The sequence below is a fragment of the Gopherus flavomarginatus genome, chromosome 6 (genome assembly GCF_025201925.1).
Source record: "Gopherus flavomarginatus isolate rGopFla2 chromosome 6, rGopFla2.mat.asm, whole genome shotgun sequence".
Lineage (NCBI taxonomy): Eukaryota > Metazoa > Chordata > Testudines > Testudinidae > Gopherus > Gopherus flavomarginatus.
Window position 1 is genome coordinate 80,658,052 of NC_066622.1, and position 18,604 is coordinate 80,676,655.

The following is an 18,604-nucleotide window of genomic DNA, read 5'->3' on the forward strand; positions in this document are numbered from 1 at the left end:
GTCGTTAGATTTTTCTCTCTGTCTACTAGCGGGAAAAGTTCGATGGTTCTTTATAGCCGCTGTGTGTTTTGTGACAGGTTTTAATACTTTATTTCTCAAACACCTCCTGTTCTTGTCTTACCCAAATACAGAACAAGTCACGCAATGCCCTGTTATTTCCAATACGCCGAAAGAAGGAGGCAGGAGGAAACGGACCACGTTTAGCAAAGCCCAGCTGGACCTCTTGGTTAAGACTTTTGAAAAGGATCCCTACCCTGGCATCACCGTGCGGGAGAGACTGTCCAGCCTGACGGAGATACCCGAGTCTAGGATTCAGGTAAGAGCTTTGGGCATTTTGTTAGAACGTCTGCTCAACACCCCTTTTGCTGGTTAACTAGGCTTTTCGGATCGCAGATGTCATGCCACTCTGTAAACAGACCCAAGAGCTAACTTTCAGGTGCCCCTTGATTGCCTCTGTCCCAAGGACGGGCCCTGGCACTCTTTGCGGGGAAAGTTCACAACAAGCAAGGCCCCTATATTTTTGCTCTGGCGGAGCTCAGAGCAAAAATCCTGGCCTCGGACAATTAAGACTATCCCGTCGGTCCATAGTAGGGTTCTTCTGCCACTGGGCGTACGGCTCCCGGAGTGCCGGCTTGTTGTGAACGCCACTGCCACAGTGACATGATGACATGGCTTTTGTAACGTCGGGATCCAGATCCCGCTATACCGGCTCCAAGGAAACTGGTATTGGAGGCTGTGTGTGTCGGGTGGGGAGGGGAGTGGTTAAAGACTGGGGCACGTTTTCCCAAGAGGAATACCTGGAATACACGTTTTCCCTTTTGCTGGTTGGGCGTTTAGGGAGGCGCCCCGTGAAATGGTGCTTTGCCCTCTCCGTGCTTCCCTTTTCTTTGGTGACTGGTCAGGGACTAGAATTCTTCAGCTGGCCGGTGGCGGCAACCACGCGTTCGGTTGTGGCGTGTAAAGGGATACTGGGGAATCTAGCAAGAGCAAGGCGCTGCTTTCCTCCCAGATGAGCTGAGGCTTGAGCGGTCTGGCGAGCCCCCCAGCCCTTCTTCTCATGTCCCGTTTCTTCGCTTCTCTCCTGAGTTAATGGCTTTGGTGCATTCTTGGGGCCCGACCCTGGAACTAGCTGTTGGGGGAATTCGGAGATCTGTTCCCTTCCCGCGACTGTAACCGCTGTCAGGAAGGTCCCACTCCCGTTGTGGCCCGAATCTGCATTCATTTCCATGGGATTTGAAACCGAAGAGAGGGCACGGGGCTCCAGCCTGACCTTCCTTGAAATTATTACAATCTGCCAAGAACTGGTCTCCAGATTCCAGTACTTAGCAGGGGGAGGAATACCTGCCACCACTCACTGGAAATGTTTGTATGCTTAAAAAAATTACTGTAGTGTCTCCAAAACCTCTTGTTGTACACAACCCCAAGCAGCCTTTTGCTCCCAAATCTTATTCCCATAACTGTGGGGCCATTGGATATGTAGCAAAATTAACAACAAAGCTTTGATTTAGAGTCCAGTTGTGGAGTCGCTATTCAAACTGAGCCCTCACTCAGGCAAATAATTCCACAGACATTTAGACGAGTGGTTCTCAACCAGGGGTTCACAAACATCTTATCTGGGGTACATCAACTCACCTAGGTATTTGCCTAGTTTTACAACAGGCTGTGTAAAAAGCACCAGCCAAGTCAGTACAAACTAAAATTTCATACAATGACTTCTCTATAAACTATACACTTAACTATAAGGACAATATTTATATTTGAATTTTTTATAATTTTACAGCACTAGTGTGCTGTGACACACTTCTTATAAGCAACTAGTTTTTCAGTTAGGTGAAACTTGAGGTACACAACACAAATCGGACTCCTGAAAAGGGTACAGTAGTCTGGAAAGGTTGAGGACTACTGAGTTAGACTACTGGGGAGAGCAGGTCCTTGTCAACATAAGGGGGAGCACAATCTGGCCCTTACTGGGGAGCTATAACTTGAATCTGGACTGTAAATAAATTAAAACACAAAAAAACCTCTGAGTTTAGTTCCTTACAAGGACAGGGGAAATAGAAACATTGAGGCCTGATTGATCTCTGCTATTCCCATTGAGGGCAGAGGGGTTCAATTGGATCATGGGTGGGGCCTATTATTTGCCAAGTAACAGGGCCAAACCCCTATATTCCAACTGGGTGGAAAAAGGAAACAAAGTAAGGTTTGAATTTTGTTGTTTAAAACTGGTAGTCAACAAGAATTGTTTTTAACTCTTGAAACTTTGACAAGTTAAGTTACAACTGAATCCTTCCCCAAGATTCGCTCATTTCAGCCACTCCCAGTAGTGACTTAGTTGCAAATTCTTCACACAGCTGGCAAGAACCTGATGAAACTCTCACTAAATGAATGAGGGCCTTTCATTGACTTTTATGGGAACTGAATGGGGCTTCTGCCCTCCTAAAGGGTGCTATAGTTTTCCTTAGCAAAATATTTCAGAGTGAGAGGGACATAAATACCTGGCAATTCAAATAATTAAAAAGAAACAAACTCTAAACTGGAAAATGGGGGGGGGGGAAACTGGGGCCAAATTCCGCACTCTTGCATACTTTGAACTCCACTGAAGCAGTGCATGGACTCCAGACTTACACTGGTATAACTGAGGAGAATTTGACCTTGTAGATTTTGTGTGTATGGGAGGAGGCTTATATCAATAAATTCACCTGCAAATGCCCCTCTCACAAGAAGGATCATGACTTCTTACTTTCTGTTAATTTCCTCCCAGGTTTGGTTTCAAAACAGAAGAGCCAGGCAGCTGAACCAAAAGAAGACTGAAGCCCCCACCTTTCCCAAACTTAATTATGGCAACAAAAAGCTGACCCACTTCAGTGTCAATCTTCCAGACAGGCCAAGAATCACACAGAGTCTTGCATCTGGTCAGAGTCAACTGAATCTACAGCCATGTCTGCCTGGAGGGAATCAAAATATTCATAGTCAGCCCATGCAGTATTCAGAGCAACAACTTCCTAGGTTAGATAGTCATTTCAAGAGCTTGGACAGCACTTTTAGAACAGGGACCCAAATCCAGACCCCGTCAACTCATTTAAACTCGGCTTACATGTCAAGAGAAAACCAGTTCAGTTTAGGAGCCATGGGGAGTCCTTCCCAGATTCAGCACCCTGTGCAGCCACTACAGCAACATCCATACTATCAGATATCTTTTCCTGAAAACTACTACTCAGATACAAATCTATTCCAGGCCACTTCCCCCTTAAAATTCGGGGGGCAGCAGTGTGGTCAAGGTCCTCAATATCAAGCAGTCAAAGAAAACATATACAGAATGCCTGTCACTGTCAACTATTTAAACTCTAGCCAAGGAGTGATCAATGAGGAGTGTTCATATGCCAAGGCAAGCTCTTCTCATTTTAGTAAGAGTCCAGTTTTAGGTCCTGATGGAGACCCACAAGTAAAAATGGAGCCTGCTCAGGCTGAGTGTAACATTGATTCACCTGTTTCTTCTAGCATTACTCTTCTCCCTTCAACATTTTCAAACTGTCAGGTAACCTCTCAGAGGATGTTGACTCCTCTGGTACCTTTGTTTGGGCAACAACTGAAAGAAATGATAGATGAATTTGATCCTCATTGGTCATACACGAGAAATGAAGTCATAGGTACTGGTCTAGATTTGTCATTTGAAAGTGAACAAAATGTAGAGCAAAGTAGTAGGAGTAGAAGTTACCCCTTCACCTCTGGTGACCAGAGTTCAAGCTGCCACTTAGGTCATACCTGAAAATGAACTTGGTGGATATGTTCACACTTTATAAATTTGCATGATTGTCAGGGTGAAAGAGGGAAGAGGCTGAGAAGTGTTGCTGGCCAGTGTGTTTAGGGTTTGTTGTGAGAGTCAGGACGGGGAGGGAGGGGGATGCAGGCCTGTAGAATTTGGAAGGTGGCTGCTAGAAATGAGTGAATAACTTCATCACTGAGTGTTTTCTGTTTGAGCGTTGTCAACAAGTTGCTTGCAGTGATCCTGTATTAGTTTATAATTAGCTACCCGATAACTTTACCGGTCACAGACAGTTCACTGAGTATTTATTTACTCTCTGGTAGTCAAACTGTGTTGGTTAGCTTTGACTGGAGGTATGGGGTTATAGGAAAAGTTTTAGGGGAGTATGTCTGTTTCCTCATGAGGAAGAACGTACTACATATCTGATGTGACTACTCATGTTTAAAATTAACTTTCTATTCAGTATACTTGATTTCTTTCACTGAAAGCTAACGCAGGAGGCGCATGTACGCAAGCAAATAGCTTTTTTTAAATGAAAACTGAAGTCAAAATTGCAGGGAGGTGGGGTGCTATTTTTCCTACTTGATATGTGCCTTTAGTTAAAGTTGCTAGTATCCCCTCTTTCAGCAGTACTTAATGTACTTTTTTAATGAACAAAATATGTAGTCCTTAAAAGGCAATGTTTTATGCAAATTGGTGGTTTTCTAACTGAATTGTGTGAATTCTGCCATAAGAAAGGGTTTTTTTCAAAATCTTTACCACTTCTTTCTTATAGTCCTCATCCTCTTTAAAAAAAAGATGGATTAACAATAGCCCGATTTAAGTGGGCTGTAACAGGACTTGAAGGAAAGCATCCTTTTGAGTTGCACTTTTAATACTATACTGTAGGGCTTGATCCTGAAGAGACTGGGATCCAGCTCCTCAAAGGTATTTAGGTGCTTAATTCCCATTGATCTTGGACATCAATGAGTGTTAGGCACCAAAAGACCTTTAAGAAACTGTGCCTAGAGCTCAAAGTGCCTAGGGGCTACTGAATGAGCATTCCCCTGTTTTTGCATGAGGTTTGATTGAAGTCAATGAACTCAGTGGGGTTCTGCCAAAGCTCATGCAGTTGCAGGAGTGTGGCCAGGATGTCTTAATGTCATTTTCATAAATATTTGTATAATGCTCAAAAAATGGCTGTGGATTCTTTTTAAATGTTGACTTCAAACTTTAAGAAATTTTTTAAAATCAATTTAATTGTTCATTCTATGAAAGAAGACAAATATACTTTTTTTTTTTTTTACATTGATGTAGCTACAGAGAGGTAGTCCAGTGGCTTGCATATGGATTGAGAACTAACAAGTCCAGAGCTGTAGTCCTGGCTTTTACAATGATTCCATCTGTGGGTTGGACAAATCACTTAGCCCCTCTGCCTTCATCATCCCTATAGTTAAAATGGAAATAATACTTAACTACCTCATTGGGGTTTTACAAAGAACAGTAGGCTAATATCCATAAGCGTTTTGCACACAAGGCACCATGTGAGTGCTAAGTATTATATTTATTATGAAATTGATCTGTACTGATTTTTATGACTGAATTGCCTCAGTAAACTTGGTTTCTAAAATGTATTCAGTAATGCTTATTTATTGTTTGTCACTTTGATCGCCTGATCTTCTGGGGGGAAAACCTCCCTCAAGCATATTCTAAAAATTGTGCTGGATTGGGACACATGTTTTGATGCTAAAGAGTTAAAACGACTTTCAGTCCTACTGGTTGCAATAGACTACTCGCACTTAAATATGTGATGAAAGGTTAATTGAGGTCTAATGGCTAAGTTTCTATCCCCTAATTATTTAAGTAGCCTGGTATGGCACAAGGTGGCTTCTGTCAGATTAGAAGTGGAAAAAAATCCTCTCAAATCTGTCTGAACAGATTTAAAGCCACTTTTATAGTAGTCCTGAGGCTGATCTGAAGGATGATGTTACTGAATTCACATAGCACTGGAGCTGAGCTCTTGACAACATGGCTCCTTTGAAGTCAATGGAAGTTTTTTGCCATTGACTTGAACAGGGCCAGGATATAACACTTGTGCTTTCTGTGTGGACTCCCCGAACCAGCCTCTACTTCACCCCTGTACTGCAGAACTTCAGTAGTTCCACAATACCTGGAATGTAACCTTCCCCCCCCACCCCCACAGCTGATTCTCGAGAAGTGGACTGTCTTTGCTCATAAAAACCACTCAGGAGATCTTTGCCATGACTTTTAGAGTGAGCACCCAGAACTCCAGATGAAGTCAGAGCAGCTGTGGGGTACTTGGCCTTTCTGAAAATTGGGCCTGTTTTCTTTTTAAAAGTGGCTCTTGGTGGGGGCGGGAATGTGTCTTCAAGACACTTCTATGCAGCAGGGTGAATGACCAGATTTAAATCTTCAGATGCAGGAATTTTTCTCAAAGTTTTCAGTTTTGTTTTGAAACAAATGTCAAGGGGAAATTGTACTTCTGCTCTTAAAGGTATCTTTTTGTCTTTATTTAAAAAAAAAAAAAAGCTAAAAGTTCCACTAGAACATAATTATAAGAGTACATTTAGAGAGACAAGATGGATGAGGTAATATATTTTATTAGACCAGCTTATGTGCTGTGCCTCTCCCAACAGGGCTACAATACTGCAGGTAAGAGTAATTGTGTCCGGAGCCGTGTCCCTTCCATTTGTAACCATTATGGGGGTTAAGTGGGGCAACTTACTGAATCTGACCCTATGTCCCCAATAATTTTGTAACACCTTCTGAATAGCTATTAACAGACTCTTAGCACTGGCTCCATGTGGGATTGAGAGACTGAGGCTGCATCCCCTTATGGCCACCTTAGTTAATAGAGTCATAGGAGTGGAAGGGACCCCAAGAGCTCATCTAGTTCAGCCCCCTTCCCTCTTGGGGGGACTAAGTATTATCTAGACCAGGGGTCTGCAACCTTTCAGAAGTGGTGTACTGAATCTTCATTTATTCACTCTAATTAAAGGTTTCGCATGCCAGTAATCCATCTTAACATTTTCAGAAGGTCTCTTTCTATAAGTATATTATATAACTAAACTTTTTTATATAAAATAAACAAGGTCTTCAAAATGTTTAAGAAGTTTCATTTAAAATTAAAATGCTGATCTTACGCCGCCAGCCTGCTCGGCTCGCTGCCAGCCTGGGGTTCTGTTCACCTAGGCTGGCAAGGGGCCAGCAGCCGGGATCCCAGACCTGGGGGAGGGGGGGCAGCTCAGGGGTCAGAGCAGAGGGCTGGGTGTGTGTGTGGGGGGGAGGGGTCAGGGCAGAGGGCTGTGTGTATGGGGAGGTGTAAGGCAGAAGGCTAGGGGTGTGTGTGTGGGGGGTGGGGTCAGGGCAGAGGGATGGGGGCTGTGGGGGTGCAGGGCAGAAGGGTGGGGGAGTTCAGGAGTCAGGGCAGTGGGGGTGTAGGGCAGAAGGCTAGGTGTTAGGGTGTTCAGGGTGGGGGTACAGGGCAGAAGACTGGGGCTGTGTGGGAGGGGTCAGGGCAGGGTGTGTGGGGGTTCGGGGGTTGGGCAGAGGGGTGAAGGGTTTAGGGCAGAAAGCTGTGTGTGGGTGGAGGGGGGGTTCAGGGGTTATGGCGGAGGGCTGGGGATGTGTGGTGGTGCAGGGCAGAAGGGTGTGTGGGCATATCCCTTCCAGACCCCTGCCATGAGCTGCTCAGGCGGAGGGGGCTGGAAGGGATATACCCTGTTCCACTCCCTTCTCCAAGGCCCCATTCCCACTTCCTTGTCTCCTCTACAGAGCACCAAGCACACTGCCATTCTTGCCCCTCCCAAGGGCCACCAGCAGATCAGCATAGGGAAGAGGAGGAGGAGGAGGGGCAGGAAAGCAGCATGCTGGGGCAAGAAGTGGGGGAGGGGGGAAGCTTGACTGCAGCAGGACCAAGATTCTGCCTCCTGCCCCCACAAAGGAGAGTGGTGGGCAGGGGGGTTGAGTGGGGCTGGTGGAGCTGGGACTGTGGCAGGCAGCAGCATGCCACTCAAAATTGGCTTGTGGGCCGTAAGTGGCTGACCCCTGATCTAGACCATCCCTGATAGGTGTCTGTCTAACCAGCTCTTAAAAAGATTCCACAACCTCCCTAGGCAATTTTATTCCAGTGCTTAACCACCCTGACAATTAAGAAGTTTTTCTTAATGTTTAACCTAAACCTCCCTGGCTGCTTGTCTTATCCTCGGAGGTTAAGAACAACATTCTCCCCCCTCCCTCATAAGTTTCAAGTACATAGATGGATATGTCCCCTCTGTCTTCTCTTTTCCAGACTAAACAAATCCAATTTTTTCAATCTTCCTTCAGAGGTCATGTTTTCTAGACCTTTCAAATCATTTTCAAAAACAACAACAATTAAAGAAAACACAACAGCATCCAAATTTTTTAATTTGAGAGAAGTAGCACATGCTTTGTGCGATGTTTCCAAAACTCATCAGGTTCATTACAGCTGTGGGTAAGGACTCCTGGGGCTGAGCTCCCATTAGTTTCAGTTTTTTGCTTAGTAATGACTTCAAGAGAGGAACCTTAGGCCTAGTCTACACTACACATTTAGGTCAAATTCAGCACAAAGTACCAGCTGAAAATGGCCGCTGACTGAGTAGGAGATTGATGGATAGAAGCCTAAGCAGCATTGTGCACCTCTCAATGTGCAGTAGCCCTGCTCTATAATGGAGATGGTATAGTTGAGGGCAGGGGGAAGGAAGAGAAGTACTGCACATGGTATTTTCTCCTGTGCTACAAAAGAACACGTAGGCTAACACTGAGCGTGTGTGACAGTACACAGAGCACCCCGGTTTCTTGTGGCAGCTGGTTATTTACTTTGTGATCTTCCAGCTGCCTCTACACCTCGGACAGGTGTAGAGCCTGCAGAACTGCTCTATGGCCAATGTGAGGTAGCTACACTAGCCTTTTTTCTCTTGGAGAAACACATGCTGCTCCCATTTAGCATCCCTTAGTGATTGGTGCAATAATAGGGGGCTGCAGGGCTTGTGTTCTGCATATATAGTGTATATGGGGAATTGCTCTCTTCTCATTGATCAGTCCTGTAGTTTAAATATGAAAGCAGAGTTTATTGTGGTTACTTCTCACAGGCATGCATTATCTCAAGGCCAAACAGAATACATGTTTTTCCACACACAGAACATTTAGTAGTAAATATCCATGGCACACTTCAGTGCTCTATCCAAATGATCTGACAATCTAGTGTGAATTATTTGTCCTCTCCCTTTGTTGCAAATTGCGTTTATCTTAAACTGTCATGTCTAGCATGAATTTCATGATAAGGAAATCTGCCCAGACTTGTTCAATACCAACTCTTTCCTTTCTTATAATGCTATTTTAAAGACTCTCCACAATCTCTTTTTAGAAGGTTTTATTGAATTACATTTACTGCTTGCAGAACTCAGACCTTTGGAGACCAAAGTCTTATGGCTATTATTTACAGAGCAGATGCAACACAGGCACTGACATTACAAGCTTCCCCCGGGTTTGTATGCCCAAAGTGTCAGAGCTCTGCTCTTCAGGGACTAGCTCAAAATAAGAGTGGATAGATTCTGAGACTGCCAAGAAAGATGCCAGTTAATGCCATTTGTAGTAGTGGTTTTGGTGTAGTGAAATGTCTTGTCTACTGGAAGCTTGATTGAGACTGACTTATTTCACATAGAGAGATGGGTAATATCTTTTATTGGACCAACTTCCACTGATGAGAGAGACAAGCTTTTGAGCCACACAGAGCTCTTCTTCAGTTCACATAAGTCATTGAAAAAGAATTAAATGGTAACAGAAGTTTTTCACTTACTAACTTGGCATGGATTCAAACTGGTAAATTAAAGGTAAAGATTCTGTAACCTGTTGTCAAATCTCTGAGCCATTCAGTCCCTCATTTTCCAACTTCAACATATATTCTTGTCTTGTCAGAAACCACAGTGAAACCAACTGGAAGCTTGAGGACCCTTATCCCATGCAATCTCTAACACAAGCCACCCACTCTAATCTTTAGTAGCAGGACCAGAGGGACACAACCAACCTCTTGCTCACTCCTTCTGGTAGCAGCATCACAGAGAAAATAAATTCATGGCCTGAACCCCTTTTTGGCAGCTTTGCTTCCTGTATTGTTTGGCATAAGGCCATTCCTGCATTTTTTTTGTTGCAAATTATTTCAAAGAACAGCTGTCTCCATTTAATAAATCAGGGCCCCAGCCTGCACCCGTTACTCTTGCAAATTCCTTATTAACTTCTATAGAAAATTTGCTTAAGTATGGTGTGAACGTTCAGATCTCTGATAAACAACTATTTCTTACTACTCCCAAGATATTTGAAATCAGATGCCACATCTTGCTATCATGTATTTTTCAGGTATCTAAAAGGGTGTCATCAGGAGGAGGGAGAAAACTTGTTCACCTTAGCCTCCAATGATAGAACAAGAAGCAATGGGTTTCAACTGCAGCAAGGGAAATTTAGGTTGGACATTAGGAAAAAGTTCCTAACTGTCAGGGTAGTTAAACACTGGAATAGATTGCCTACGGACGTTGTGGAATCTCCATCTCTGGAGATATTTAAGAGTAGGTTAGATAAATGTCTATTAGGGATGGTCTAGACAGTATTTGGTCCTGCCATGAGGGCAGGGGACTGGACTCAATGACCTCTCGAGGTCCCTTCCAGTCCTAGAGTCTATGAGTCTATGTATTTAAGGTATGTTGGATTTTGCCCCTATATGACAATTATTTCAGTGTATAGTTTTAAAAAAACCCTGCTGGTTTTCATTAATAAAAAAAGATTTTCTATACTCCTTGGAAATGTAAACAATATATAGTTACGTTTGTAGCAAGGATTATTTAAAAATAAGGTGGGGGGGAGATCAGGCAGATCTTTCATATTTATTTGCAGAAACACAGAAAAGATTCCTCGGGGCTGACTCACACAAACACAAATGTCTGCAGGATCTAGATATAAATTGGCAGTTTCTAATTATTTAATTTATTTGTATTTCACTAGTATCTAGTGGCCCCAACTGAGACCAAGGAGCCCATTATGCTGGGTGCTGTATCTGAGGAGCTTACAGGTAAGGCCTTGATTCCACAAACAAGCATGTACTTAACTTTATTCCCATTGATTTCAATAGGACTACTCAGAATTGTAAAAATTAAGCATGCATGCAAATGTCTGCAGGATTGGGGCCTAAATAGACAGGGCAGACAAAAGGTGGGAAGGGAATTACTGGGCATATCACATAAATAGTATGTAGCTGGAGAGAAATGGGGCTTTAAACTTTTCCTTGTTCTACTATAATAGAAAATGTAGCACTTCACAGTGTGATTAAAATGGTGCTATAATCAGACTACAGAGAAACACCACTATCCTACACCATACTTTTTCTATGAGTTTTCCCTGCTAGTCCTGCAGATTTAATACAGAAGAAAGCTGGGTTCAGTGGTGCTTCAAGTATCATTAACAAAACTGTCAACTTAACTGATCGCACAATCTTCACATTTGACACCAAAATTACAGCTTTATCACCAAATCTGAAGCGGAGTTTGCAGGACTTTCAGCTCGAAAAAAAATCTTTTGATTTTTGGCCAAGGAACTCTGACATAGATTTACTAAGAGAATAAATATGGAAAATCATACCATTTTTACAAAATCACTTTTCTGACAGCTCTGTCTCACTTTTAACAGCTATCGTGAAAGTACTAAACATTCTCTCTGGGAATCTTCAGCCCATATTTAAATGAAAATACATTTTGTTTACAGGTCCCTTAAAATTTAAGTCCCATTCCTGAAGACTTAAACACCTGCTTCCCCTTCCCTCTCCCCACCCCGCGAACAGCCCTGATTACCTCAGTGGGACTATTAACATTGCATAAAGTTAAGCAAGTGCATAATTATTTGCAGCACGAGGGCCTTAACTGTTGAATCTCAGAACATAACATGAACAAGATTTGCCACGTGCCCTTTTTACGCGTCAATTTACAAGTCACGTTTTGTCTGAAAATGTCCAGCTACTGTGTTGTGACAGTGTTAGTCCCGTTACAATAGCAGCCGTGCTAAAAAGGAAAGAAACTAGGAAACAACCCCACAACCAATTCTATATTGTGCCGGTGTGTTAATCGTGGGCGCTCAGCACCCCCGCCGAGGCGGCTTCACCTCTGGTTTCTTGGAGCCGTGCACGCAGCCACAACCTACAAGGGAGCTGAGCAGGCTCAGGGGCCGCATCCCAAACGCCCTGGCTGTGGCTGCGGGCGGCACGGACGGACCCCCGGCGGCCGCGGGGCGCTGCCCCGGGCCAGGGTCCCGGCTCCTAGCGCAGGCTGTGGCCACGCCCCCGCGAGGGGAGGGAGCGGGGTCAGCTCCTGGCCTAGCTCCGGCAGGGGGCGCCTCTCTCCGCTCCCTGCCTGGTGTCACCGCAATATCCGCCCCTCCCCGCTGTTTCCGGGCGGGAGCAGTTGGGTAGGACGCACTTCCGGCCGCGGCGCCCATGCGGAGTTGCAGGAGGCGCCGGAGCGGCGGGGGTAGGTGGGAACGGTACTCGCTGAGCCCCTCCGTGCGGGGGGTGGCCGGGCTGCGAGTCTCCCTGCTCCGGCGGGCGGGTAGCTGGGGCGGGCTGCCCCGTCGTGTCCGAGGCCGGATCCTGCTCCGAGGGAAATCGGGCTAATCGTCCGGCTGTGGGGAGGGGGGATGTGAGGATCTGACCCCCCCCATGGGCGGGGATTTGGGTCTGATCCCACCTGTCCCCCCTCGCTCATTTTTTCCTATGTGTGAAGAAGCCTGCCTCAAACTAGGGGGAGGGCAGGGAGCTCTTGGTCTGTGGCTGAGAGCTGGGCCCCTGTCGTGACCCTCAGGCTCCAGCTCCTCCGCTGTCAGCCCTGGCCGGCCCCGTCTTGCGCCAGGCTCCCCGGCCCGCGCGGGAGTCGCTGCGGGGTCTCTTACAGCACCGCGCTGATTCTGCGTGGGTGGGCTGGTCTCCCAGACAGCCCCGCTCCTCAGTGAACCCTTGTGCCCACGTGGGGCCTTGTTGTCTGGGTTGGGACTCTCCAGTGGCAGAGAGGCATCGGGCTTGTATCGGAGGCTACCCCAGCAGACTCGAGTCCCTGCAGGTGCCGTTGTAGGATTGGGGCCTAAATGTTAAACGTGCATTTTATCAGTGACTATTGCAATACTAACTGTAGGATTGGCAGCAGTATTTTGCAACATATGGACTAGTAGATATAAAGTTAAACATTTGCTGTGTGTCTGGAATGAGAGAGTGCTAGTGCTACTACTGCTGTTTAGCAGGGCTTTGGAGCGGAGCAGCTCCGGAGCAGTGGAGCTGCAGGTTTTTGCCTGGAGCTCTAGCGGAGCTGGAGCAGGGCTCCAAAGCCCTGATGTTTAGTTAACCGGTTTTAGTCAAGCCCAGTGGTTGTAACTTTTTATGTTATCCAGGAAGTTGAAGTTGCCTAAAGAAATCTTTATTCCTGATACACTTCACAATTCGTGCTGATTATAGGGCACTGATGATCTTGTGGTTAAAATACAAGACTAGGAGTCTGGTTATCTAATGAAATCTGTCTGGATTTTTTTTTTCAAAGGCATGTATTTTCATGGTAGCTAAGCACTGGCATTAATAGACAATTCTTCTTGCTTTGTGTGTTTTGATCATTTCCTCTCTGTTCCTCAGTTGTCTTAGTAGGATGCTGTTTCTCAGGGGATGCCTTATGGACAATGTAGGGCCTGAAAACTGTTAGGAGTAGTCTCAGCTTAATGAAAAGAGTTCCATAGTTGAAGTCCTCCTACTGAAAATACTTTGTCCCTTGAACCGCATATGGAAGATCTGAAACATATATCCAACATCACTTAGTCCGAGAACTAAGCCTACTTCCCAGACTGAACTGTGCCTGTGCCCCATGCCTTGAGTCTCACCATTTCCTGTCTGGTCTCCCACTTATTGAATTCTGACCTCAATTAGTGTAGCCCCCCCCACACTTGAATAATGTTGCTCAATATAAAGTAATGAGTCTTGAATCACTCCTAAATAAAACTGCTACTGCAGTCCATCCAAAGATAAATTAATGCTGGGCAACCCCACTTCTCCCAAAATCAATGTATGCCATCCTCATCCATAGATCTCTGTGGAGATGATGAGCCTTCCATGAACAAGGCCCTCTTCAACAATAATCAAAGAAATATTCAAGTGGCAGCTTCATCTGTCAGAACTCACTTGAGTTTCCTTTCTTTAGAAAGGCATGCCCCTCCTAGAGGAAAATTCAGCCTTTTATGTCTTAGGTGAAAAACGGGTATATAAATAACACTGCTTCTCTTTTTTGTGTATGTTGCGTAATAAGTGTTTTTTTCCATATGCCAGCTGTGGTTTGTATCATTGGCAAAAGCAATCCATTTGACGCTGGTGACAGGTGATCCCTGAGAAAAGAGATGGAGGAGAAGGACAGGAAGAAGCACCATAAGAAGCACAGTGGGCCAAAGGCTGACAAAAAAAGGAAACGTCATCTGAATGATCTAGGACTCGGAGATGATGAGGATGCTCGGAAGAGAAACCCAAAGGCCTTTGCGGTCCAGTCTGCTGTGCGGATGGCCAGAACCTTCCACAGGTATGGAGTCTTTTAGAGCATGATGGATTTTTTGTTTTGTTTTCCCCAGTAAACTCATTTTTAGGTGCTGACAGAACTGTGTTTTGTGAATTAGGCTCTGACGTGCTCATACAGCTAACATGGTTTTACCACATCCACACAGCAATATATTTATTCTCTGTTATAAATGGAGCAATAGTGTGGGCCTAACTGGGTCTATCATGCTGCACTACTGTGTTTGTCTGCATTATAGGAAAATCTGTTTAGATCCTTAGTCTATGTGAATAGCTGAGTCCTTAATGATTACACGTCTGTGAATGAGTCTCTGAAACACTTAGCACCTTAAAATAAGTGTTCTGGTTTTTTTATAACTTCACATTAAACTTTTTTATGAATTTCTTCATAAATAGGACTCAGGATTTGAAGACAAAAAAACATCATATTCCGGTAGTTGACCGAACTCCTTTAGAGCCTCCTCCTGTGGCGGTGGTTGTAGTTGGCCCTCCAAAAGTTGGGAAGAGCACTTTAATAAAATGTCTGATTAGGAACTTCACGAGGCAAAAACTGACTGAAATACGAGGTCCTGTAACGATTGTATCAGGTGAGGAAAAAAAAGAAGAAACAAACTGCTGTTTGATACACAACGTGTAGGATTTGGATAAATAGCGATAAACAGAAGGGTGACTTGATCTTAGCACATGTGCATGTTCTCACACACACAATACATTTTGTTGTGACCTCACATATTTAAAGTATTGCAAACAGGCAGTATATATTGATACAATAATCTAAGGAAACTCAATTTGAAAATATTTTTTAAAAGAATGAATTAAGTCATTTAAGGCACCACTCCCGTTACTCATTTTTGTAGTTTATAATCACACTTTCCGATTTCTTTTTAAAACATTTGTCTCTCTCTATTTCTGTGTGGAAAAACACAAGCAAATGTAAGAAATTGACAAACTATTCACAAAGTGATGTGATACATAAGCCAAGTAAGCAAATATTTTTCTCTTATTTTTCAATTGCAGTAATTTTAAATATTGTGTGTAAAAACAGCAGGTAAATATTTCCTAACAGATGCCTGGCTATCTTGTGCCTTAAGAAATAAGATACTTTCCTTGTCATAAATTTTTAACAAATTTCATCTATACATTACACATACAAAAACTTACGATAATATAATTAAAGTTGCAAAATCAAGCATCCAAAAGTTAGGAAATGCCATATTTAAAGTTATCCAGCCTTTGTGCATATTAATTATGATACAGTCTTTAATTATATGATCATATACTAATTTTTCCACAGGACTCCATTTCATTCAGCACACAGATGGTTCTCAGTTAATGATCAGTTAATCAGTATTTTGTTTGTTTTCTTCTCGTTCAATGTGTGGTACCAGGCCTTATTTACTGCATGCTATTCAAATCCTGTTCTGAAGACAGAATATTTAATTTCTTCATGGACATTTCTGTGGCACTCATCACTATGGTATCTGAAGCTTTCACAAATATTACTGAGTTTATTTTCACAACACCCGTGTGAGGTGAGGGGAACAAGGTGGTATCGTCTGCGGCATAGATTAAGGTCAAAAGTGTCTCTTGATTTTGGGTGCCCAATTTGAAATTTGAGTGACCTAATTTTTTGAAGTACTTTGTGCTTTAAACATATAAAATCCTAAACCCATTGTCTTCAGTTGCAGCTGAGTTCTCCACACTTCTGCAAGTGCGGAACTCCTAGTCTCCAGTCAGGCCCCCTAAAGTAAGGAACACACAATTAATGACTACTTGTGAATAGTTTGGTTTAAGTGGCTTGATTAGCATTGCATAGGAACTTTGGTGGAAGTGGGGATAGAACCCAGTTCTCTGGGGCAGAATTCAACTGCCTTAAACTTTATCCTTTCTTTGTAATCTCCGTCAAAGTCAATACACACCTGCTTTCTTTAAAAATGAAACAGGGTTCCTATAGATAAGGTTATGAGTCTGTCACGGAGGTCACAGGTTCTGTGACTTTTGCAGTGGCTGGTGCTGGCTCAGGGGCTGCGTGAGCCTGGCAGCCCCTGGGCCAGCAGCAGCAGTTGGGTGTGTGGGAGGGGGCTAGGGTTGGGGAGTGTGGGGGTGGGGCTCCCTTGCAGCTTCCAGGTGGCAGAGGGGCCAGTGGGGGGCCCTCTGCCCCGTACGCTGCCTGCACCCACAGGCCCTGCCCCTGTAGGTCTCACTGGCTGCGGTTTCCAGCCAGTGGGAATTGTGGCAGCCAGTGCTTTTGGCAGAAGCAGTGGAGCTCCTGTCCTGGCCCCTGCCTCCACCATTTAGGAGCTGCAGAGACACAGAGCTGGGTAGGAGGGCCTGCCTGCTGGCCCTGCCAAGGCTCCCTCCCCCACCTTCATCACCAGCAGGGGTCCCAGGTCACATCACCCAGCACCAGTGGCACCCTGGATCTCTCCCATCAAAAAGAACCCAAGGCTTCCCACCCAAGTTTTAGTTGGGGTGGGTATTTTTAGTAAAAGTCATGGACAGGTCACAGGTCCCTGAATTTTTGTTTACAGCCCATGACCTGTCCATGACTTTCACTAAAAATACCCATGACTAAAATGTAGCCTTACCTATAGATAACTCTCATCTTCATTACTTAGTCCTGCTCCATCTTTAGAACAGGACTAGCCTGTGGACCATGTGAGGCAGAAGGCTTGTGGAAAAAATAGTACATTATCATGTAACAGACTGTCATAATAGAACCTTGCAACCTAATCTGGATTTGTCAGAACCAGATTACAAGTGCCTGCCTTGGGCATGGTCAGATGACTTTCCTGAACATTTGAACTTGGGTCTCCTATATTGCAGGACAGTACCCTGACCACTAGGTTGTGGGATATTCTGGGGCAGGTGTCCCTCACCTCTCCTGTTTTACTTTTTTATAAATAATTAGTCATTGGAGCATGGACTTAGAACTTGGATCTCCCACATCCCAGGGGAGTGCCTTAATCACCAGACTAGAGAGCCATTCTCACTTTTTTTCCTATCCAAATGACTGTTGATTGTCATTATGAATTACTGTGATTTACCACTGTGGATGACATTGAATAATCATGGAAAATTTCAGCCCAAGTGGTTAAAGTTTGGCAGAAGTTACAAGCAACTGAAAAATGCTTCTTATAAAATGGGTAATATCAGCCAACCAGAAGAACCAAGGAGTGCTCCCAGCGTCATCTTCCCCCCACCCCTCCCCACAATCATTAGGAGTTTAAGAAGTTTAAACTGGGAAGAAAATGTTGGCTAATCTAGTCCATCCTCTCTGTTAGGGGACAGCAACCTGTAATCCAGAACAGCTGCACAATAAATCAACAGGAATTTAAAATTCTTCTGTCTCTGTGCGTTTAATCTCCCTGGCTGCACTTCTGTTGGATATTTTTTATAGGGAAATAAATTTATCTATCAAACGTGGCACTACTTGGTGTGATCACTAACAATAAATACATCTGAGTAGCATTCCAATATGTAAGCATGGCTAATTAGGGAAGTCAACTGTATCAGCACAGTATTGTAGCAGGATTGATGAAACAGCTGAGACTATTGAGGTTAAGATAAAATATCTTTAGTTGGTTCACTTTGGTTTTTCCTTAAATGTGCGTTTTCTTCACAGGTAAAAGGCGTAGGCTAACCATTATGGAATGTGGATGTGACATAAACACAATGATTGATCTGGCTAAAGTTGCAGATTTGGTAAGTCAGCAATTGTGGAAATAATACCTTTGCCTAGATCACACCTACAGATCATTGGCCTGATCTTTACTCCCATTGCAGTCACTGGTAAAACTCCCTTTGACTTCAGTGGGAGCAGGAAGGGTCACGAAAAGCCCTAATTTCCTGGATCAGTCACTGGAACTAGACCAGATGTAAAAGGAGGGAAACTGCTTTTGAATGTCTACGTGATCCTGTGTTGCCCATTGTACTTGTGAACCTTAATGAAAAATCTCTTAATAAACCAAAATGGAACAGCAACTTTATGCTAAATAAATTCCAGTTCATCTCTGTTGATATTTGAAATGGTTTGTTAGAACATAAGAATGGCTGTAGTGGGTCAGACCAACAGTCCATGTAGCCCAGTGCCATGTGCTTCAGAGGGAATCAACAGACCAAGCGATCATCAAGTGATCCATCCCATCATCTACTTCCAGCTTCTGGTAAACAGAGGCTAAGGACACTCGGAGGATGGTGTTACATTGATAGACCTATCCACCATGAACTTATCTAGTTCTTTTTTG

The 18,604-nt window shown here is 44.1% G+C and overlaps 1 protein-coding gene and 1 long non-coding RNA gene across 2 annotated transcripts in view; one reads left to right on the forward strand and one right to left on the reverse strand.

Moving 5' to 3' along the window:
• Positions 1-18,604, reverse strand: part of LOC127054338 (uncharacterized) — a 788,041-nt gene that overhangs the window by 532,226 nt on the left and 237,211 nt on the right. The window lies entirely within an intron of this gene.
• BMS1 (BMS1 ribosome biogenesis factor) overlaps positions 12,229-18,604 on the forward strand; it is a 40,786-nt gene continuing 34,410 nt past the window's right edge. The window contains exons 1-4 of the mRNA XM_050959992.1: positions 12,229-12,291; positions 14,121-14,364; positions 14,754-14,944; positions 17,983-18,062. Coding sequence (XP_050815949.1) covers positions 14,189-14,364; positions 14,754-14,944; positions 17,983-18,062 — 447 coding nt within the window. The 5' untranslated portion in view covers positions 12,229-12,291; positions 14,121-14,188. The remainder of the gene's footprint in view (positions 12,292-14,120; positions 14,365-14,753; positions 14,945-17,982; positions 18,063-18,604) is intronic.